At 34.5% G+C, this 21,777-nt stretch overlaps 3 protein-coding genes and 1 non-coding gene across 4 annotated transcripts; 2 read left to right on the forward strand and 2 right to left on the reverse strand.

Moving 5' to 3' along the window:
* Positions 1 to 6,840: 6,840 nt before the first annotated feature.
* On the reverse strand, positions 6,841 to 8,387 carry LOC122282013 (NAC domain-containing protein 83-like). The gene is made up of 3 exons (XM_043093919.1): positions 8,002 to 8,387; positions 7,534 to 7,802; positions 6,841 to 7,299 (listed from the first exon to the last, which is right to left on the reverse strand). Exons 1-3 carry the CDS (start codon positions 8,189 to 8,191, stop codon positions 7,039 to 7,041), a joined length of 720 nt encoding a protein of 239 aa, XP_042949853.1. The 5' UTR covers positions 8,192 to 8,387; the 3' UTR covers positions 6,841 to 7,038.
* A 3,138-nt stretch (positions 8,388 to 11,525) lies between these two features.
* LOC122283023 (mitochondrial import inner membrane translocase subunit TIM8) lies at positions 11,526 to 14,099 on the forward strand. The gene is made up of 2 exons (XM_043095162.1): positions 11,526 to 11,697; positions 13,754 to 14,099. The coding sequence occupies exons 1-2, from the start codon at positions 11,650 to 11,652 to the stop codon at positions 13,940 to 13,942; spliced, it is 237 nt and encodes a 78-aa protein (XP_042951096.1). The 5' UTR covers positions 11,526 to 11,649; the 3' UTR covers positions 13,943 to 14,099.
* A 981-nt stretch (positions 14,100 to 15,080) lies between these two features.
* TRNAQ-UUG lies at positions 15,081 to 15,152 on the reverse strand. The gene has a single exon. It is a non-coding gene; the product is annotated as a tRNA-Gln (tRNA).
* A 2,819-nt stretch (positions 15,153 to 17,971) lies between these two features.
* LOC122281054 (bidirectional sugar transporter SWEET14-like) lies at positions 17,972 to 20,096 on the forward strand. Its single transcript, XM_043092279.1, has 6 exons — positions 17,972 to 18,168; positions 18,606 to 18,642; positions 18,739 to 18,949; positions 19,057 to 19,218; positions 19,342 to 19,461; positions 19,588 to 20,096. The coding sequence occupies exons 1-6, from the start codon at positions 18,126 to 18,128 to the stop codon at positions 19,816 to 19,818; spliced, it is 804 nt and encodes a 267-aa protein (XP_042948213.1). The 5' UTR covers positions 17,972 to 18,125; the 3' UTR covers positions 19,819 to 20,096.
* Positions 20,097 to 21,777: the final 1,681 nt, after the last annotated feature.

Raw genomic sequence — 21,777 nt, forward strand, 5'->3', positions numbered from 1 at the left:
AAAAAAAATTAATAAAAAAAGAAAAAAAAAGAGATATGACTACATACAGCTTCACATTTCAGATGAATAAAAAAAAAGTTGCACATTGCAAAATACAAAAGAAAAAAAAATTATAAAAAAAGAAAAAAAAGAGATATGACTACATACAGCTTTACATTTCAGATGAATAAAAAAAAAAAGTTGCACATTGTAAAATAAAAAGAAAAAAAATTATAAAAAATGAAGAAGAGATTTTGCTACATACAGATTCACCTTTTAGATGATTAAAAAAAAAAATTGCACATTGTAAAATAAAAAGAAAAAAAATTATAAAAAAAGAAAAAAAAAAGAAAAATACCTACAGGTTCACCTCTAAGATGATTATAAAAAAAAAGTTGCACATTTTAGTTTATTATATTCATAAGATTTTGTGAGATAAAACAAGAATAAAACACTAAACAAACAAAAAATTTTACCTTTTGTAAAGTTTCACCAACACAGAGCCCCACAAATCTTGAAAGCGAAACTCCAAGCCTCACAAATCTTCAGAAACCAGAAGTGTAGAGAGAGAGAGAGAGAGAAAAAGAGAAAGAGATGGTTCAGACGGATAGATTAAAGAGTGAAAGCAGAGCAGGTCACGTGGGTAGGTGGGAAATCAAAAAGTAATTAGTCATTTTATCACATGTGTGAAGGTGCATAAAGAATCATGGGGAGCAACCTATATGTTGTACCTGGATTGGCTGGTGTAAAAGCTCCTTACTCATCCGACCGGCTCCAAGTGACACCCATACCCAATTGTGGTGGTAGCGATACCATTTGGGAGAATGAAAATTTGGCAATGCAATAACCTAAATAAGAAAACCTTTCCACCACAAGCTGACATTACATATGAGTCATTCTTTGATAGAGCCATATACGAAGTTGCTTCTTCAAGGTTGACACCTAAGACATCATTAGTTATAAGAATACCACTATCTTGTTGCCAATGATTTAGGCCTTTTCCACTTGGATTTTGTTCATTGTGTGTCCATTTTAGAATGTTTGCATCTGTTATCTCCTTGCCTTTTTTACCTTTGGTGCGCAATTTGAAATTTTCTAGGAGTTGGAGCAAAGTAAGACTCATGAGTTGCCACAAAAATGCAGGTATGAACTTTTTAATTCCTTGTACAATATCAATTATAGCTATATGAACCAGTGAGAAATTTAAATACTTTCAAACCACATCGATTATAACAAGAGAAGGCAAGTACTAGTCACTAGCTTTAAGTCCCTCCCTCAGTTTCTTGATGTCTTCAACCTCATATCCATGATAAGCACACATGGCCAAAAGTGTACTGTAAAGAAATACATTTAGGCACTCAATAACCCGCAAACAAACACTTAAAACTAGTAGATAAAAATGCACAAATAAGCTTGTACTTGTCAATAAAGTTGAGTACAGAAGCTTCAAATATGAGTACAAGGGCAAGGTTAGACCCATGGTCTACATTGGTTTTAAGCTTATATTGCTTTTTTGAAGAATCAGAGAAATTAACTGGTAGTTCATTATCTTGAGACGAGTCAAATTTAACAATGGACGTACAACCATCAAGATTAGCATGTGTTCCACCATCCTTTTTAAGATCAAATTCAAAATATAACAAATGAGATACAATATCCAAAGCTTGGTTCATCAACTGATTTTTTCCGATTTCTTTTCCCTTTCTTCTATCAAACGGCCACCTTTGTTTTAATAATTCTAGCCATTTTCATAACAATCCCTTGTGACCTGCATGTGACCACCACCAGATCCAATCTGTGCATCACCCATATCACATAATTTTGTAAATTCATTCTCTAAAGTCTCAGCAATTCCTACCCTTGACCCACCCCAAACTACAACAATCACCTCGCCAAAAATAACGTTGTCTACTAACAATACCAAATGTGAACAAATGTTTTCTCTCATTTGTGAGATTTCACAAGCAAGAAGGATTGGGATTTAATGGAAAAAATGTTAGCTCTTAACGACAACAGTAAAGAGGGAATAAAATTTTGATGACAAGAGTGGTTTATAAAACCCATATAACATTGGATCAGGTTTTGGCTCATCGACTTCCTCCACTGTAATAGAATGCACTAAGAAATTTGGTTCCCATTTCTCTATCACCTCAACTTTCAACATGCCGAAACATAAACATCACTTGTACATTTTTTGAACAAGTTGAGTGCACTACTCGTATAACCATACGTACTTGAAAAGAGGGCACGGTGTACAACAATCTCAGGCACAAGAAAAGCTCCAAGAAGTGTTGCATCTCCCACAGATCTTTGGTGCTTCTTTCATTGTGTCTCTCTCAATTCTTTCATCAGACCTTGGAGTTCATCTATAGCACCATTTACAAATGCTCTATTCAGCCTCAGCCTAAACATCAATATAGTCTATCCACCACCAGTTGTTTCAAGATCAAGGGAGAGAGGGGTGCATCCAAAAGTAGTAGATCCTGCCCCTTTTCTTTACCTTCACCATTCAAAATAGCCGCTCAGACTGTAGAGTCATAGTCGACAACCTCATCAGAATTGATGCTTGAATCTACTAATATTCCTCTTTTGATAAAAATATTTTTCTTGGCCATCTTGGTGTGCAACACCGACTTCGACTCCACATCAAACACCATTTCTTAAAGGGCCTCTTTAGTGGAAATAACAAGTTAAGCAGTAGAGAATAGAATGAAGCCCATGGGCTTCTCGCCTTTGAAGTTCACCCATGAAGCCACTTATCCAGGCAACCATCTCAGTAGATTTAGTAACTCTCTCTCTTTCACATCTTCCAGAAGACCCATGATGAGTATCATACGCACCTTCAAATGTAGCATCCTAGTTTTCTCTTTCAAGGCATTGAAGTTAGATTCAATTGTAAAGGATTGATCAAAAGTGGGTCTGAGATGTGGGAGAAACACTCAGGATATGTGATTGCCGACCTTCATCTTTTGGACTAAATATGCCTCTCCGAGGGGCTCCTTTTAGTCCAAAAAACACTTAATGGTGAGAGGATACCTCTCGAGGGCGTGGGTCTCTCATAGCGGATGCCACACAAGGCGTAGAGAAACATTCCTACATCTACGATCAATTAGCCACTTAGAATTGTCAACGCTGTTGATGAGGTTCATGTCGGTGATCAAGTGCTTCATCTTAGTGAGATTAATATCTGACAACGTGTTAATGGTGGAGGTACACAAAATACGGATAGGGGGATCTGATGGTCGAGACAATAAGATGGGATTACCGAAAGAATTTTCGAGAGCAGATGAAAGAGAAATTTCTTTATGGACAACTACCGTGGGCACTACCACTATCCCCTCCACCTCTACTGCCATTTCTTATTCCTCCCGTGCAACCTGATCTTGTCATTCCGTGAATGATTGCTTGAAAACCTTGTAGTTTTCATGGTATTGATTGACTAAATCTGTGAGATGGAGCATTTTGTCAAGAATCTTTTCCATCAACAACAAATTTGTTTGCTGTTTGTTGAAGCTTACCCCATCCCCCATGAAGGATCGTTGAGCTGTGATACCACTTGTTATGAACCCGCTTGTTGAGTAACAATGAAGAAGACTGAAAATGGATGTTAAGAACAAAAAAGAGGTAGAAATTTAGAGATGAGTTGAAGAGGATTAAATTCGATAAAAGGGCTACGACTTGGGATGTTCGAGGCTCCCAATTCCTCTGATAGTTTCAAACCAAAATAAATTCAAGAATAATTGCCCCTATAGCTCCCTTCCCCTTTTACAATTCACTCAACGCACTCAACGTAACCACCCAAACAGAAAGTGCTAATGATAAAATGACTGTAGACAAACATAAGAAAATAACAAACTATTGTAAACTGAAAGGCTAGCACAAAATGCACAACTTAACTAAAGACCCTTAAAAGACTATTGTAGACAATGACATCGTTTCACTTCAGGTTTATAACACACACGCAGAGAAACGGAAAAAGAGACTAGATAAACAAAAGAGATAGGCTTATCAACAACAGAGGAAGAGTGGTGGCATAGAGCATTGTGGAAAGACAAAGAGGGAGGATAGAGGTATTGGGGGCTGGAAAAGAGATATGCTTGGGGGGGTGTCTGTGCAAGAGGTGTCGGGGGGAAGAAAAATAACTTCGGGATTTAGGATACGTAGTGTTAAAAAATATCGTTTTGGGTCTTTTCTTTAATCGAGTAGGCTGAGCTTAGAATTGATTGGGCCTAGCTTCTCAATGGGCAAGTATGACAGTGGTAGTAAATCATGATCTCAAAAAATGAATTTATCTCTTCAATTTAGAACTCGACAATTCAAAACTAGAATTATGGAGAATATATAGAAAAAGTAGAGGAGAGCAAAAAAATGGTTGATTTGGTTACACAAAACTAAATTATCACATTTCATCTCATCTCGTATAATCATTATAATTTTTTCAGATATTCACACAAAATATAATAAAAAATTCAATTTTTTCAAATCCCAAAATAAAACTAATATTATAACAATATTTTATCCGACTTTCAATAAAACATTTCATTTCATCTCATTTGAAATGTTTAACCAAATGAGACATGATGCCATTTGGATAGTGAGTTGAGATGAGATGAAAATTGGATAAAATATTATTAGAATATTACTTTTTAATATTATTATTGTCTTGTGATTTAAAAAAGTTGAATTTTTTTATTATATTATTTGAAAATTTGAAAAAGTTATAATGATGAGATGAGATGAAACATTCTCACTATCCAAACAGGGCCTTAAGGGAAAGTAGAATTGATTCGTTTTTTAATTTAGAAAATTGCATCTTTTTTCTTGGAAGTGGAATTTTGTTTTAGGTTTTTGAAGGGCTGAAAGATTACTTCAAAATTCTTTTAGAGAAAAAAAAAAAAAAAAAAGCAAATCTAATTAACTATATATATATAATTTGGAGGTTGTTTAATTTCTTAATTAGTATTTTACTAATATATATATATATATATATATATACACACACTATGTCAGAGCAACGTACAAAGCATGTTTGCCTAGTTGGGTGAGACAAGATTTTTAATAAAAATAATATGATTTATTTTACAAAAAAATTAATTAATGCACCAAGTTGGATCACCTATTTGTGAAATCTGTGTTGCAATATTTTTCAAATATGGCAAATACTCCTATATGATATGAATTTAATGTTTTTGTATGATTAATAGAAAAGTAAATGATATAAATGCAAAAAACTCAAAATATGGTAAATCAATACAAATTACGGATGATGAGATTAAATTATCCCCCACCATTTTCTGTTATTTCTAAACAAAATATATAAAAGAAATATATTCATTGACTTTAAAATCAAAAGCACATCAATTTCCCTTAATCATTACGTCTACAAATTAAGACCCAAAAAGCCAACCTCTACAAATAAAAAGTGTTATGAGAGACATATAATATATATGTTAGTACGAATAAACTATATTCAAAGTTGTACCCATCATGAAATTAAATAATACTATAGAAATTAGAGAGATTGTGAGAATTAGTTATGGATTTAAGCTTGATTAAAATGATAGTAAATTATAAACGAAAAGGTAATTTTGAATTGAGAAAAAAAAAAACAAATGTACATATATGATTGGTAAAATAAATATATATCTAAAGAACAAAAATCATAGATAATCAAATTCATAAACAAAATAATACACAAATACACATCTTAGATGATCTACTAATATTAAATAGTAAATACCAACTATACAAAAATACTTATATCATGACACTACTAGCTAAATCTTCTAATGATTGATACTCTATTTTTAGGATTTTCTGCATTATGCATTCAACACGCACGTTGATTTACTTTGAAAGAAAAAATTGCATATAGTAAACCTACGACCTACTTATCTAGCAAATGCTTTCGTCTGAAAATTATAATTTTGAAAGAGTAGTAGCATATTTAATTAAAGAGAATGGTAATTAGAAAAAAAAAAAAAAAGACTTATCTATCCACAAAGCATATAGAACCGGCATACAGGAGTATTCATAAGATCCCTAGATATTTTATTATTATTTTTTATTACCTATTGGCCATCAAACAGAAAATGCTTCAATTGAAGAGATATTTTTTCTCAACTTTAACCATGTGCATACATCCATCTTTCTCTTCTCCCAATGCAACAAACAACATTGATCTATTGTAAATAAAATATTTAAGGCCAATAAGAGGTAGCAAATTAATGGGAAAATAAGAAAAGTTAATCTAGAAGTTAGATATATATTGGTCATAAAAGTCTATTTTTCTTTAAGTATGTATTGGTTACGAATAGTTTTTTTGTTACAATAAATTGATCATAAAAAACTCAATTTTTTTTTTTGTAGTATATCCACTTATTATAATAGATCATAGTTTATATATTTTTTCTTTTACGTACGGATGAAGCAAGATCGAGATAAAGATGCCAAATATTTAAAGGGTATCTTGATTTTGAAAGGTATATATATTCTTCTTCTTCTTCTTTTTTGTAGAACCGACAAGTTGAAGAAGTGAACCCCAATTATCATGCATGTGCGCGCTGCAGGAGGGATTCTACGTATTCTTGTTCTGGACCTAACGCCTCTGATCTTCCGTTCAAAGGAATTTTCAAATTTATTTATATAAGCTTCTTTTCCCATATTGCATGTAGCTCGATCGCTATCTTTATTATCAGCATTAGTATCTTCTATCTTCTTTGATTTCCGATGATAAAGTCATGATCACCAGGATGCTCATTACAGCTTGTTTGATTGCACCAATTAATTATCTTAAAATATTCATTTTTATAAGTTTAATGGACGGGAAATTAAAGCCAATATTTTATAAGAAGTCCAAGATTGATCTGATGATCCCAGCTGCTTAGAAGTACTAGTTTTTGCGGATCTGTTTTCCTTCAACGTACAAGAAAGATCGACTTCTTTTAGTTAATTAATATAATTAACATAGACAAATGAAAATATATATAGAGGTAATTGCTTGCTTTTCCCATAAAATGATAAGCATGCTGCTAGTTAAGTAGTGTTGCAGGCACTGCCTTAATCTTCGTGATTTGCTCCACTCGAAGACGCCTGAGTGATACTACTTGTACTGGAACTCGAAGAAACAGGACCCAAATCATCAGTCTTGTATTCCATCATAAAATCAAATAATCTCGGCTGAGCCATTACGTCCACGACATTCTCAAGTAGTTTGTTCTCTGAACTCCTTTGAATAATAACATCATTGTTTTCAATACTTCCTTTTTTCGAAAATATGCGACACAGAACCCAATTGTCCAATGTTTGGTCTATAGAATTCTGCAAGAAAATATATATAAAACCCATGCAAGTGTTTCAGAAACTAAAATGTATGTGAATCATTCTTTATAATTGGCATGGGCATGCAGCAAATTTGTAAGAAGGAACGTATATACGTACGTACGCCTGTACAGCTACATTCTTGAACTCAAAAATTAAGTATATATATAGATATACATATGTATATATATGCAACGAAATTGGGTGGAAATCCACCTGGGTTGAGTTATGTACCTGTGAGAAATTGCAAGCTGCAATTCCTTCATCGACAAGACGGTATTCATGCATAATCCAATCAGTTCTCAATCCTAGGGAGGGCTTCCCTCTGTAGAAAACCAGAGTCTTTTTCATTCCCACCTCGTGATTCTTTGTAGAAGATAAGATCTTTTTGTCTGAGCCGGCTGCCTTCCAGTAACCAGAATTAGTTGTCCGTTTGGTTCGGTTCCCATTCCGATATCTTGCTTCCTTATGGCTGAAAAAATACATCTCTTGCTCCAAATCACCTATATATAATATGTAGAAGAGACATTAATTTTAATATATATATATATATTTATATTATGTGTAAGCTAGTTTACATGCATGCTGCATTTTCAATGCTGAAAAAATAGAGAATACCAATTAAAACTGATATTAATTAGAACATGATCATGATGCATGCAGCTCGGTTTTTCAATAATAATAATAATAATAATCAAGTACCTGGCAAATCCCAAGGATCGTAATCGCAGACATTGATCTCAGGAATAATGATTAAGGCAGGCAACGGGCAGGAGAAGATCTTGCACTTTAAGTACTGGAAGACGAGCTCTTCATCTGTAGGCTGGAAACGGAAACCGGGAGGCAATCTGGTCACTACTGCACCATTTTGAGCAAAGCTGAACTTGTCCATTGAAATTGAAACCTCGATCTCCCTGTAACTTTGCCACCTGATCTGTCAACAAAAAGCAGTGGTACGTAGTCAAAGCAACCCCATTTTGGGGTTTTATAGTAGCATGAAAGTAGAGAAATTAAGAGAGATCATGATGAGATTGTGCATGCATGGCAGCTGCTGCATGCGTTCTGGAAGAAGAAAAAGTTGGTTGTGTATGGTAGTGGTGAACAAGGGGGCCAGATCAGAAAGTAGAGATAAAGAATACTACAATGTGATCTATTATCAATTATGGCATGCCCTCCCCAATGAGGAGATCATGCCATAAATGGCATGGTTTTTGTGGGGATCGATTGGCCAACTCTAATTGATCATCTAATGTTGTAATTATAAGCAAGAAATTAAGGTGTTAGCTAGCCACAATATTCATTTGTGCTAGTTAGCTATATAGCAGCTTATAGTTCAAAAAGAATATTGGTCCATATTATATATAATTGAAGCTTGCTTGTTGAAATTAATTATTATAAAGTTAATAACTAATTATTTTCAAGTAATGTAAGTACTACGTGCGTGGCCGGGACCAATTCACAAAAATTAAATACACCTCCCATGAATGTGGGGGTACTACTGTTACACACACACACATATATATAATATGATCATCACATGATTATTCACCTCTCACACATGAAGAAGCTTTTAATTTAATGGAGGAGGGACTAATAAAAGTTGAGATAGAATTTATCAAATAAGCATATCAGTAATCAAGGGGAAATCACATGATCATTTGCATGCCATGATCACAACTATATATATTACATATTATATAGGCGAGCCGGTGTTAATTTATACTTTAAGAAAAAATATATCTAAAATTATATATATATATATATATATATATATATAAAATGACATTTTACACTTGAAATTGTTAAAAAACCATGATGCACGTACGTACATCTTTTATAAAAATCTATATATCAATTGCATGTCGATTTTGATAATTTGAAAAGAAAATCAGCATAGAAAATAACCCTATTATATATATAATTTGATCAAGGATGGGGAAATTATTTTGCCTATGATCATGATGGGTAAATCTACCATGCATGCAGCTTGGACAAAATTGCATGCTTTACTACTATTTAATTATTAGGTCCATTATATATTAATCTGGATTGCTGGCCTCTGCTTAATTGGCCATTAACTTCAAGAGTAAGAGAAGCCATGCATGCATGATCGATCTTCGATATCAATCCATCTAAAGCAACTCAAAGTTTTTCTTTAATTTCAATCTCAAAATGATCCATCCGGCCACTGACCAACTTCTTATATGATGAACATTATATTTATGTTTTAGTCCTCAATGTTGCTTTTTCTTTTTTCTTTTTTGTTTGTTAAAAGTAAGCTTTAACTTTAAACTATGAATTAAACATGGAGGGATGAGTCAGAAAGGTAGTTGTAGGCGCCGCACTTCAACCCCACGGGCTACCATTTTTATAAAAGATCAGAGAGCGAGCTATCTTTCTTTCTTATAATTACTTTTTTTTTCATATAAATTTATCAATTAATTAATTTGTTGGGTTAATTTTAGAAGATCGAGTTAGAGTCGTTTCGAATGACGATCATAAAAGCTAATGCTTTTGGGAAAAAGCAAAAGGCAGCTTAGACAACTGCAGCTGCTTGCGAGCTAGCAATGTTGATCTCAGTCAACTTCGATGATCGTTTTTGGTACTTTCCTTCGTTGTGAAGATCATGATGTTAATATTAATATCGCTTTCATACTTTGCATGTATGCATGAATGCATGACTAGATCTATCAGATATTCTCATCACCTTTTCGAAAAGTTGCCATGCAGGTTTTTTGAAATGGTTACCAATCTTACGTAGTGCTACTATTTTATGCATTTAATTTCAATCGGCTTTGAATTATAAATAGCTAGGTCCTTAATTTAGTACCCCCATATATTCTATTAATGAAAGTTTACACATTGGTTTTCTATTTCAGGTTATTTAAGAGTATAAAAATAAATATATCCATACTGAATTAAATTGTAACGTCCCTGACCCGGAGGTTTGGGGAGTTCCTGTCATGCACCTAAAATCACATCTTAAAAATACAGTCATAAACTCTAAAGTCTCAATGTCACATAAAACTCATTGGTTCAAACGAACTAGTACTCCAATATAATCAATTTACGATTCCTCAAAGTCACAAAATAAACGTCGACCTTCCAAAATACCAAGTCAATAGAACAACACAATTTTACTGAATAAAACTCTCAAATAATCAAAGTACCATTTTCGTACTTAATCCACTATACTCAAATAGTCTAGTCTCTAATTCTTATTCTTGATCATTAGCTGAAACATCCAAAATATCTGAAAATATTGTGGATATAAGAAGTGAGTTATCAACAACTTTAAACAGTGAACATATACTAATACATAAATATGAACTAGTAACAAAATACAGAACAAAATATGTTATCAAAAATATCATAGCGACGTCGAAGATATTCATATTCAAAAGTCCTTTGACATATTCATGTTATGAACTGGTTTGCTGCCGGATTGGCAAAGGCCTGCTGCCTCTTGGGTGGCAGTTTGTTTGCTAGTGAACTATGGAGAAGGTGTGACAACTCTTAGCTTGGGGAAGAGGTTGAAGGTGAGGTGTGTCCTTCCGTAAATGAATGTACACACACGAGCGCGCACACACATTAGTCCGACGCAAAATTGAATGACAATATGACACTTCTTGCCACTTTTAGTTGTGGCACTCATCTTATATGGGCTCTCTCCCGCTTTAAAATTCTAATATCATGATAAAATTAAACACGTTGAATCCAATCTTTATTGGAAATTGTTGAAGCTCATGTATTATATTTTAAAGGAAAATTTTTTGTATAAAGTTAGCAAATCTACAAACTCCATTCGAAAAATAATGACAAATTTGAAACTCACATAAAAAAAGTAATATTATATACAGTTTTGAAGTATTGAAATTTCATATACTTCATTTAAAAAAAATTAGGACCCATTATTAAAAAAATGAATTTTTTTCTTTTCTTGTGAGTTTCATATTTATTTATCTTTTAAAAAATATATGCAAGATTTTTACGCCACTATATAAATTATTTTTTAAAAATAAAATTTTAGTGGTGAACTTCATTTTTTAAAAGGAAATTAATGAGATTTGGACACTTTAAACTGTATCTAGACCCATTTGGCAAGTTGATGGGACGCCTTGGGCCTGAGACCCGGCTCGTTTATCGTCACTCATCTTATGGAAACGGGCAGTCTACAAATCTCATGAATGCGAGCCCAGTTCTGTCGGGCCCCGTAAGCCGTCTTCCTCCGTCTAGAGACCCCGTTTTGTTTTTAGGGTTTTAGAGCTTCCAAGCGTGCGGGAGTTTTTCCACACTTGCCGTCTTTCATTTATACGGAGGATTTAGCGGCTGAAAACTCTCCCGCTCTCAATGGATCCTTCGCAACTCCAATCCAATGAACTTGCGCAATTTATCGCAGTAAGTTTTCTTGAAACCTGTTTTTTCCTCTGGCTGGTTTCCCAGGAAAACTGAGGCAAAGAACAGAGAAACTCAAAAAGATTGCGCCGTTCTACTTCATTGAATGCTAGAATGAGAAGTTATTCTTTTTCGTTACTTAGGAAAGCGTACTTGATGAAATCGAGAAAGCCCTTTCTTATTGATCCACAAGCTTGTTGCTGGGTGATATTATCCTATGATTTTGAGTGTGTTTGGTCGCTCCTATTCCAGGACTTGAAAGAAAGTATCCTCTACGATGTATCATATGCTATGGTTACTTAGAAAAAAAAAAAGTATCATATGCCATGGTTGATACAATTTAAATAGCTTGAAGAGTAGAATTACCTATATAAAAAAAATAGTTTTAAGAGTAGAATGATAGTTTCCCTTCATATTTTTATGTTGTTATTCGGTTGTGTTATTTAAGGTTTAATTGCTTAATGCATTGTTAAAATTTTGATTAGGTTCGATGGAACTGATCACTCATCGCTGTTTTAATGCTGCTTATAATTTATTGTGGTATCAGAGTCCTGAATTCGTGTTTTGTCTCAACTTTGTAATTTCCCAGTTAAGTATTATCGTGGTTTATTGGTGTTGCATGTATAAGGGAAGTGAGAAAATGGTCGATCATCTCATGCTTCACTGCAAGGTAACCAATGCTTTGTGGAACACTATTTTTGGGTTGTTTGGGCTCGTTTGGTTCATGCCATATAGAGTGGTAGACCTCTTGGCATGTTGGAAAGATAGGTTTGATAGCTCTGAGTGGGCTGCTTTATGGAAATTGATCCCATCTTGTATTATGTGGTGCACATGCAGCCAAATGAATGATCAGACTTTTGTGGATTGTGAGGAGATGGTTGTCGAAGTCAAGGATGTTTTCTTTAGGTCTTTTCACTTTGAGACGTCTGCCTAGTCTTGTTCTTCTATTTCTAGTTATCTGGATTTTTTATTGTTTATCTCCTTTTCTGATTAGAAGTATATCCTGTACACTGCACGTGTGCCTGGATAACATCTTTTTTCCTTTTAAGTTTTTATTATTGATAAAGCGTAGGTTACTTATCGAAAGGAAATTGTTTTTTCTATTAGCTTAGGTTTTTAGTTTAAGTGGTGATTTATAATGCCTTCTTCTCATTCCTACTGCTTATGTAAGATATTGGTATGGTTTTAAGAGCAACTCTGTCTAAACTTTGGAGACTAATTCAACCCATCACAAGCTAGGAATCTTCTTGGAGTATGATGTTACCTAAAATAAAGCATATATTATGAGGTCAAGAACATTAGCGGTCATACCTGCCAGGATGTAGCCTAATGGTCAAAGTTAGGGTTTGGGATTAGCTATAGACTCGGATATTATAGATTCGGTTCTGCACTAGGGTTTTCCCTGGATTAGCTAATACATGGTTTTTGGTGGGTGGGGTAATGTATCCAGGTTTTATTCCCAAGGGTGGCTCCAAAGGGCCCTGACTTGACAAGGTTCCACGCCGGAAAAAGAGAGGAGAGAACATTAGTGGGGGTGGGGATTCATTATTACTATTGTCATTTTCAATAGTAATAAGTTGTACTCATACCAAGTTGCTATCTTATTCTATTTTGACTGAATTCATGGTGGGACTGACTATAATTTGTATGACTATTGCACCCACCCTTGGGTAGCCCCCCAAGTGGTAAGGGTGAACTGATGTGCATGAGCCCCATGTCACACGTTCGATTCCCCCCTAGGATCAAACTGTGATTTAAGTAGGAGGCCATGGCGGTTTTCTGTGCTAGTCTCTCCAGGGGTTTAGGTTCCATGGGTGAGTCCTAAGGGCTCTGTTGTGGTGTGGTTCAGTTATTAAAAAGAGAGAGATAGAGAGACTATTGCACACTGATTTAGCCATCATAGACTCGATCCTTCTAGGAATATATGCATGATGTCATGATATATTGTGGTGGTGATGTTTATTATGATTGTTATCATCAATAGTAACTCTTATCAGTACCAAGTTGCATTTACGATTTATTTCACTTCCTTTTGAATAAGTTAATGCTCATTATGCAGCAAGAGAAGGAAAGAGCAATGGTTAATGAGATGGTGGCAAAACTCACAAATGTCTGCTGGGACAAATGCATCACCGGTACACCCGGAAGCAAGTTTAGTTCCAGTGAGTCTAGTTGCCTTTCAAACTGTGCGCGGCGTTTCATGGATATGAGCATCATTATTGTGAAACGCTTCCAGAACATGCAGTGAAGTTCTAGGAGGAGGATTGGCATTATCTCTGTCACAAGAACTGGTCGTTTTGCCTGTGTTTTTTTGGTTAAATAGTTGGTTGAAGATGCTTTGAATTGTTGGAATAGATCTCTTTCAAATTTGTTGAAAATATAAATTAAGTTGTCTTTTAATTTTATTGCACTCTAGAACATATACCGAGCATTTCGCGCTGAAAAAATTGCATGTGTGCAGTTGCAAACGGTAGCATGTTGTAGTCATTTATTGCACTTTGAATTATTTAAAGTGCGGGGAAATTTTTGCCGATGGGGATGTTTCTGGGCACCCGGTGGCAATTAAAAAAAAAACTTGTGGTTAGTTGCAATTTCAAAAATCCATTATGGTAAAATGGCTTGAGAGAGAGGCAGAATCAAATGATAGGCAAAATGGAGAGAGGCTACAATTAAGTGATAACAGCATATCTCGATTTGCTTTCTGGATGTTGGAGTTCTTCGTAAAAGTATTAGGGTTGATTTTAGGTTTGTGGAGCAGGTCATGGAAACTTTTTAGGTAAATGATGTGATATTCCCAACTTATTACAACATCACATAATTAAAATTGTTTATGCAACATCAATTTTAATTGACGTCATATCCTATGATATAATGAGTGTCATACTTCCGTTATGTCTAAAACATGCAATGAATCCAAACAAAGAAAATGCGAGAAAAAGATTTTCAATGTTGCTTGTATCCTTAGGTTACGTTTGACTGTTGAAATGATTTCAAATAATTTGTAAATAATAATAAAAAAGTAATAAATAATTTGTAAATAATAATGAGTTGGTCTAGATGATCTCACTAACCAAAAGTTGCCTAAATATATCCTATCTAGTTGAATGATCTCCATCTTTAAATGCCGTTGTCCCTGTAAAAAAGAAAGAGACCAGCACTGCCACGTACAGGTGTGTGCGCGCATGAAATTGCGCACTCCACAGCCCTTTGAATACACTCACCTGTATCCAGCTTTTTTATATTGAATAATATGTATAGTCCGGTGGTATTTTGGGCATTGGGAACTGTAGCAGCATGTGTGAGGATATTAACGATTAGTTTCGAATTCGAGATTGGACTGTTGAGAGCTCAAACTCGATACAGGCATTTAAAAAATAAAAACATTAAGGTCCTACCGGGAGTCGAACCCAGGTCGCTGGATTCAAAGTCCAGAGTGCTAACCACTACACCATAGAACCCCTACATCGTAAAATCTTAGGGATTCACCTTATGTAAAGTATTCAGGGTAATGACTACTTTTTCTGTGCATGCGAATCGCCTAATTAAATATTAATGGATCATCTTGATCAGCTTTCTTTTTTTAATTTTTAATTGGTCTAACTTACCCATTAATTCGACCATGTTAAGAAATTGATACAGACCTCTTTTCATCATCTTAACAAAACTCTAGATTTAACTTGAAAATGAAAAACAAAATAATTTAATTAAACCTAATTAGTAATTAGATATGGTGATCATGATGCCATATAGACTTTGGATCCAACGATCAATAATATTTAGCCGAATTATCCGAAAACAATGTTAACAAAGAAGACACAATGTTTGTAAACATAATAAAATTATAGAATGTGAAATCACCACTTATTTCAAAAGTTTCAGCTTATGAGAAGAGGTAAATATATACATATATTATATTTAAGAGTAGTACTGCTATATCCACAAAAGAATGACACAAAACAATTTTATAAATTGGCGTAGCTAATTCATATGATATATTAGATTTACTTTAATTTATAATAAAAGTAATTTTACAATATGATAAACCACATCAAGCCATATCAGTTTGTAAAATTGTTTTTATATAATCCATTTGTGGTGCTGTGTTTGTAAAATTATCTTAATAGTTTCCCTCATCATGTGTTGAAAGATTCTCTTTTAATAAGTGTGCCCAACAAGTGAAATAGTTAGTTAATGGAGTGAAGTATATAGTCCTCCATTTGCCTGTCACATTTACTTTGGCCTTATCAATAGACCAGAGTAATACATATTGGCCATGATCTTATTATTAATCATCATGATCTTTATAGCATTAAACGAATAAAGAAATATTATTGTTACTTTATTTTACTTATTTATCAATAATTTGGTACCATATTATATATAAGATGATGGTGCAAAGATGATAATTGAAATGATGATTAATAGAAAATTTTCTTTTCATGACTGGAGAGGAAAAATTGCATAACTTGTCTAACATATATCACATGATCTTGTGGCAATATTTAAGCTATATATAGGTTGAATATAGTTAGGTGCTGTCTTCACGTGCCCTGATCAACCTCTTTCACGAAGCTTGCTCTAATAGGATGCGTGGCCAGAATATTCTCCACACATTACATCTCCCCTCGCATGCGCGCGCATGTGATTCCCATGATTCTTAATGTAATTCTCCTAACCCAAAAAATGAAAAATAAAAAAACCATGAGTAGCTAGCTGTATTCGATTAAGCGGAGAGAGAGAGAGAGAGAGAGAGAGAGAGAGAGAGAGAGAGAGAGAGAGAGAGAGAGAGAGAGAGAGAGAATCAGTGGTTTTGAATGGGATTATTAGGCTTAGTGCTTATATGAAATACTATTAAAGACCTTTACACTACAAATTTGATTTAAAAGATAAATTTTAAAAACTGAATTTTATAAATTAAATTACGTTACGTAGATATGTAGTACGTGGTCTAAAAGCCAACTTCAAATAGATCTTTCTCTATATATGAATCAGTGGCCGCCATGTATATCCTAGGCACTGTACAACATGTATTTCTGTGTACTCCTTCCTAGTTTTGTATCACACACACATATATGTATAGATAGCCATTGTCTGCTCACTCCTACTATTATATATCTCATTGGAATGGTACTTGGCTATACAAGGAAAGCTAGAGATCAGGGATCGATGTTTTGATCCCACGTATATATAATTAAGGGGTTTCTTGGTTGGGCAAGTTAGCACATATATATAGACATCATCATTCATTATGAATGATGGTAAGCCTATTAATTAATATCTACCGTTTGATTGCTCGACCTTTCTGCCAACTGATGAGCAAAGATTCGGCTGAGCTCGCCCCTCTCATGCAAGTACTAGTGCGATTACACATCAAAAGGCTTCTTATTAGTGGGTTTCTCACCATGGCCGAATTAGCTAGCTGGAAATCTCAAACCCGTCGGGTTCCCTTCAAGAGCGCAAGAGGCCTGGTTCCCTTCATATCTCACACATCGATCATCCATTTTTTTGAGGGGGCTTTTTTTTTTTTTTCCCTTTCCTTCTCTCTCTGAGCATTTTGTGGTGCGTTTTGCTTTTCCTCCTCCGTCGGGCTATAATAGTGCATGTATTCCAAATATGTAATGCATTATTGACCTTTTGTCATGGAAGTTCTTAGAAATTTTAGACATACTGGTCATGATTTTCCTTGGAACTGATACTAGAATCTTGCTGAAAAATATCATGAGGATGGGCAAAAACTGATGGTCATCCACTAGATCACATGGGGTAAATTGTACAATTGGTTAATTTCCAAAATGGATTTAGCTATATTGAAGTCTTGGATCGTGAAATTAATGGCAAGATGCAGATTAAAATGTGGATATTCGCCATGAATGTAACGCGCGATATTAATGTTACGCTAGCTCTAGTATCGGACTTTTGATGATGAAATATAGCGGATCGAACGACACCATGCGAAAGAGCTAGGAAGTATCGAGATTCGTAGTTGTAAACCTTAAAGCCATTCAGTGGGTGACACCTCAGAAAGGACCTCGGTGGGACCCTTGTATTTGTGTGCGTACTAGGAATAGTAGGAAGTAGGGTTATTACTTGGTGAGAAGGGTTGTTTTAGACGATGAAAACCAACTAAATAAGGTTAGGAGCAGCATTTTACGCCAAACAAGTGGATAAAGAACCGAAAGTTACAGCTTGATGCTTCACACAATATGAAAGCATGTAACGAGACTTATTCTTTCACTCGAGTCTCCCTCCTCGCCATATATAAATATTGCTCAATCCCTTTGCTTCTATGCCTGTGCCTTTGAGAGATATGAGATAGCTAGCCAAGGTGTTCACTTGAAAACCCAGCTAGCTAGAGAAAGAGAGAGAGAGATCAGAGAGAGCACGAAGACTCTAGGTTTTTAGTTTAAGAGACTTCACTTCTGTTTGCAGAAATGGCCATTCACCAGTCATGGGCTTTTGCCTTTGGCCTTCTAGGTACAGACACAAAGTGCTATATATAATCAGTATATATATAGTCGTTACTTTAATTAACGTACTTCTACTAGCTAGCTAGTGTTCTTCAACCTATTCCTCCCCGGCCATTCCCTATCTTGAATTGATGAACACATAAATGCCACTACCTTCTATACTGTTTTCTTGTACCCAATGCAAGTTGTGCACATGCAGCTATACACAATGTTGAAACTAGCTAGTATCTTCTCATGTCGTATGCATGGTTGTATAAAATTTCTCAGCTGGAAAAGGAAAAATATCGATGCTAGTAATGACATTCGAAACTTCTCTCTGGCCTACTACTATTTATTTGATAACATATATAAGGTTGTAGGAAGGAGATCATAGCTATATGATTCTTCAAGGAATTAACTGACATACTTTTTTATTAATTGCGTGTTTATGTTTTATTGTTGTAGGCAACATCGTTTCATTTATGGTTTACCTAGCTCCACTGTAAGTGCTGCTGATCTTTTTCTGTTTCTGATTGATTAATCTCTTTCTCCATCTCCCGGTTACTATTTTTTTTTTCTTTTTTGGGGTTTATGGCAGGCCAACATTCTATCAGATATACAAAAAGAAATCCAGTGAAGGTTTTCAATCAGTTCCTTATGTGGTTGCACTCTTCAGTTCAAAGCTGTGGATCTACTACGCGATGCTTAAGAAGGATGCAAATCTTCTGATTACCATAAACTCGGTTGGCTGCATAATCGAGTCCATCTACATCATGCTGTTCATATTTTATGCAACCAAAAAGATGAGGGTATGTATCTGGCCGGAGACCTTATCCTCCGCTTTCAAATTGGTTATTTGGTTACCAAATATATCCATATATAGAATTGTAATTGAATAATGAACTAAAACTTGCAGATACAGACTGTGAAGCTTCTTCTCCTCTTAAATGTTTTTGGGTTCAGCCTGATGCTTCTCCTCAGTCTCTTCCTAGCAAACGGCTCAAAACGTATCTTGGTTCTTGGATGGATTTGTCTGGTATTCAACCTTACTGTATTTGCTGCACCTCTCTGTATCATGGTGAGAAGTTATTGTAAAAGAAGTTCAATTTCATGGCTACTTTTGAGAAAATGTTCCCTTTGAGTTTGATCATTAATGTCATCTATAATTAATATCCATACAACCATGGACTTATACGTACAGAGACAAGTTGTAAGAACCAAGAGCGTCGAGTACATGCCATTCCCTTTGTCTTTCTTCCTAACCATAGGTGCAGTGACCTGGTTCTTCTATGGCCTTTTTCTCAAGGACTACTACATTGCTGTAAGTGCAATATTGTACAGTACTACCTCCAACTACTCGTGAATGCATGCATGTTTTTGTTAATTCTATGTTTTCATTGACGTTACTTATAAATACTAGTCTTTTTGTATATCGATCTACGTACAGCTTCCAAATACAGTGGGATTTATCTTCGGAATTGTTCAGATGGCGCTCTACGTAGTTTACAAGAACGCCAACAAAATTCTGGAGGAGCCGAAGCTGCATCATGTACCTGAACACATCATTGATGCAGTTAAGCTGACCACAATTGTGTGTTCGGAACTGAATCCTGCAGCTCCGCTTTCAAATATTGAAACCGGCCAGAAAGATAATATGAATGACTCGATCAAAGTTTAAGCATGCATTGAAGATCATCACAATGTGTAGTTTTATATTAATTAATCCGTCCTGGCTAGTTGATTATTGTCTTTTATGTGAAGTTTGGTTAATTTGCATGTTGCTGTCAAGGGAATTAATATTGGTCATTTGGTGTCTAGATCTCCTGTACGCAGTCTCCCTCGAAGATCCTCCTAGTCCAATCAATGTACTCGAGTCTTCCCTCAAATTAAGCAAGGATCTCTGTGTCTAAACATCTCTCTGTAATTTATAATATATAAATCGTGTCCTTCTATCTATCTCTCTCTCTCTATATATATATATATCGTGATGATCAGATGTATGGCCCTGCATGCAGTCTGCGAGATTGGAACATTGTTGATTATATATCTTAGTTTTTGTTTTCAGATCATTGCTTTCTTTCACTAGTTGACATATAGATAGTATATCCGATCTGTTATCACTTTGTAGCAAAAGTAAGCTGCTGGTTATCATTCACTTGCAATATATATGCTTGGCAGAAATTCCCCCACAGGATCAGCTGGATAATGTGGCCTCTGCTCTTTTATATTCATGTATAAGAATACGCAATATATATCAAGTTGTTGACTAATGCCAATACTTGGATCCACGCATTATACTTGAATTGCTAAAGCACTTGAGATGTTTCTAATTTCTTTCCTTTCCCCCTCCATGGCTTCAACTCCAATCCGATAGCTAGGTCAAAAGAAACATAACAGTTGCCAAAGCAACATAAAAAGTAGCTTGACATTTTCATGTTTTAAGCTAGCCCACTTGTATGCTTTACAATCTCAAGCAGGTAGTCCTTTTGGAAATAATTTCTCCACATACGTAGTGAATGAATGTTCTCTTTGTTTTCTGGGTGGAAATAAACAAAAAACATGGTGGATAAAAAAATAAAAATAAAAAAATAAAAATAAAAATAAAAAAAGAAGAAGAAGAAGAAGAAGAGAGAAGAAAAGAAAAAGAAGAGCTCCCAAAAAATCCAATAGTACTGGAAAACTACAGATTCTGTCTGTAGTGTCAAATTAATCACTTGCAAGTTGGGCTCAATCTGATCTGAATGGCTCCACCATATCAATGTTTTTGTGGCAGTCCTGGTAGCTAGGGCAGAAAAAAACAAAAACCAACTGGTAAGCATATTTATGTGTGTTTTACTTTGAGATTGATCCTTTTTTTCATACAATTTTGTTATATATAAAAGTACAGTCACGTATTAATCTGTATATTAATACTGATTCATTCATACTTAAAATTTAAATTAATACTATTTTCAATAAAATTTACTTTTTAACCAATCACATCATATTAGTGTATAGATTAGTACATAATTATACTTGTAACTATATTTTTCCTTCTTCATAAACTCTATTTAACACTTCTTAACACTTCCTCCCAAAAGAATAGGAAAGAAACTGAAAGTGATGAGATCGCAGTACACAGCTACTGATTAATTTACCAATAAAAAATTGATATTATAGCATGAAATGGAGATAAGATTAAGGGCAGGTTTGGTAAGTAAGATGAGAATTTTGAGTTGAGATGAAAGTTTAAAATATTATTATTATTTTGGTATTTAAAAAAATTGAATTGAAATTTTAAAAAATTAAATTATTTATTATATTTTATGCAGAAATTTAAGAAAGTTATAATAATAAAATAAAAATTTTGAGTTGAAATATTTTTACCAAATCTGTCCTAACATTATTTTGTTATTGTTCAGTAAATGGGTATATAAATAATAAACATTTCTTTCATTTTGTGGGCTTAATACAACTATTTATAACTTATATAGATAGGCAATATCCCTGTATATGGATCCTCCCTCAGTTTTTTCTCTCTTTTTTCTATATTCAGATAACGTCTTTTCGAAACTCAAAACTAGCTAAGCTGCCCCTAGCTGTGAGCATTCACAAAAGGTTATCAAAGTTGAGCTTTTTAGCTAACTTGTGTAGCCCA

Source organism: Carya illinoinensis, chromosome 11 (assembly GCF_018687715.1).
Source record: "Carya illinoinensis cultivar Pawnee chromosome 11, C.illinoinensisPawnee_v1, whole genome shotgun sequence".
Taxonomy (NCBI): Eukaryota; Viridiplantae; Streptophyta; class Magnoliopsida; order Fagales; family Juglandaceae; genus Carya; species Carya illinoinensis.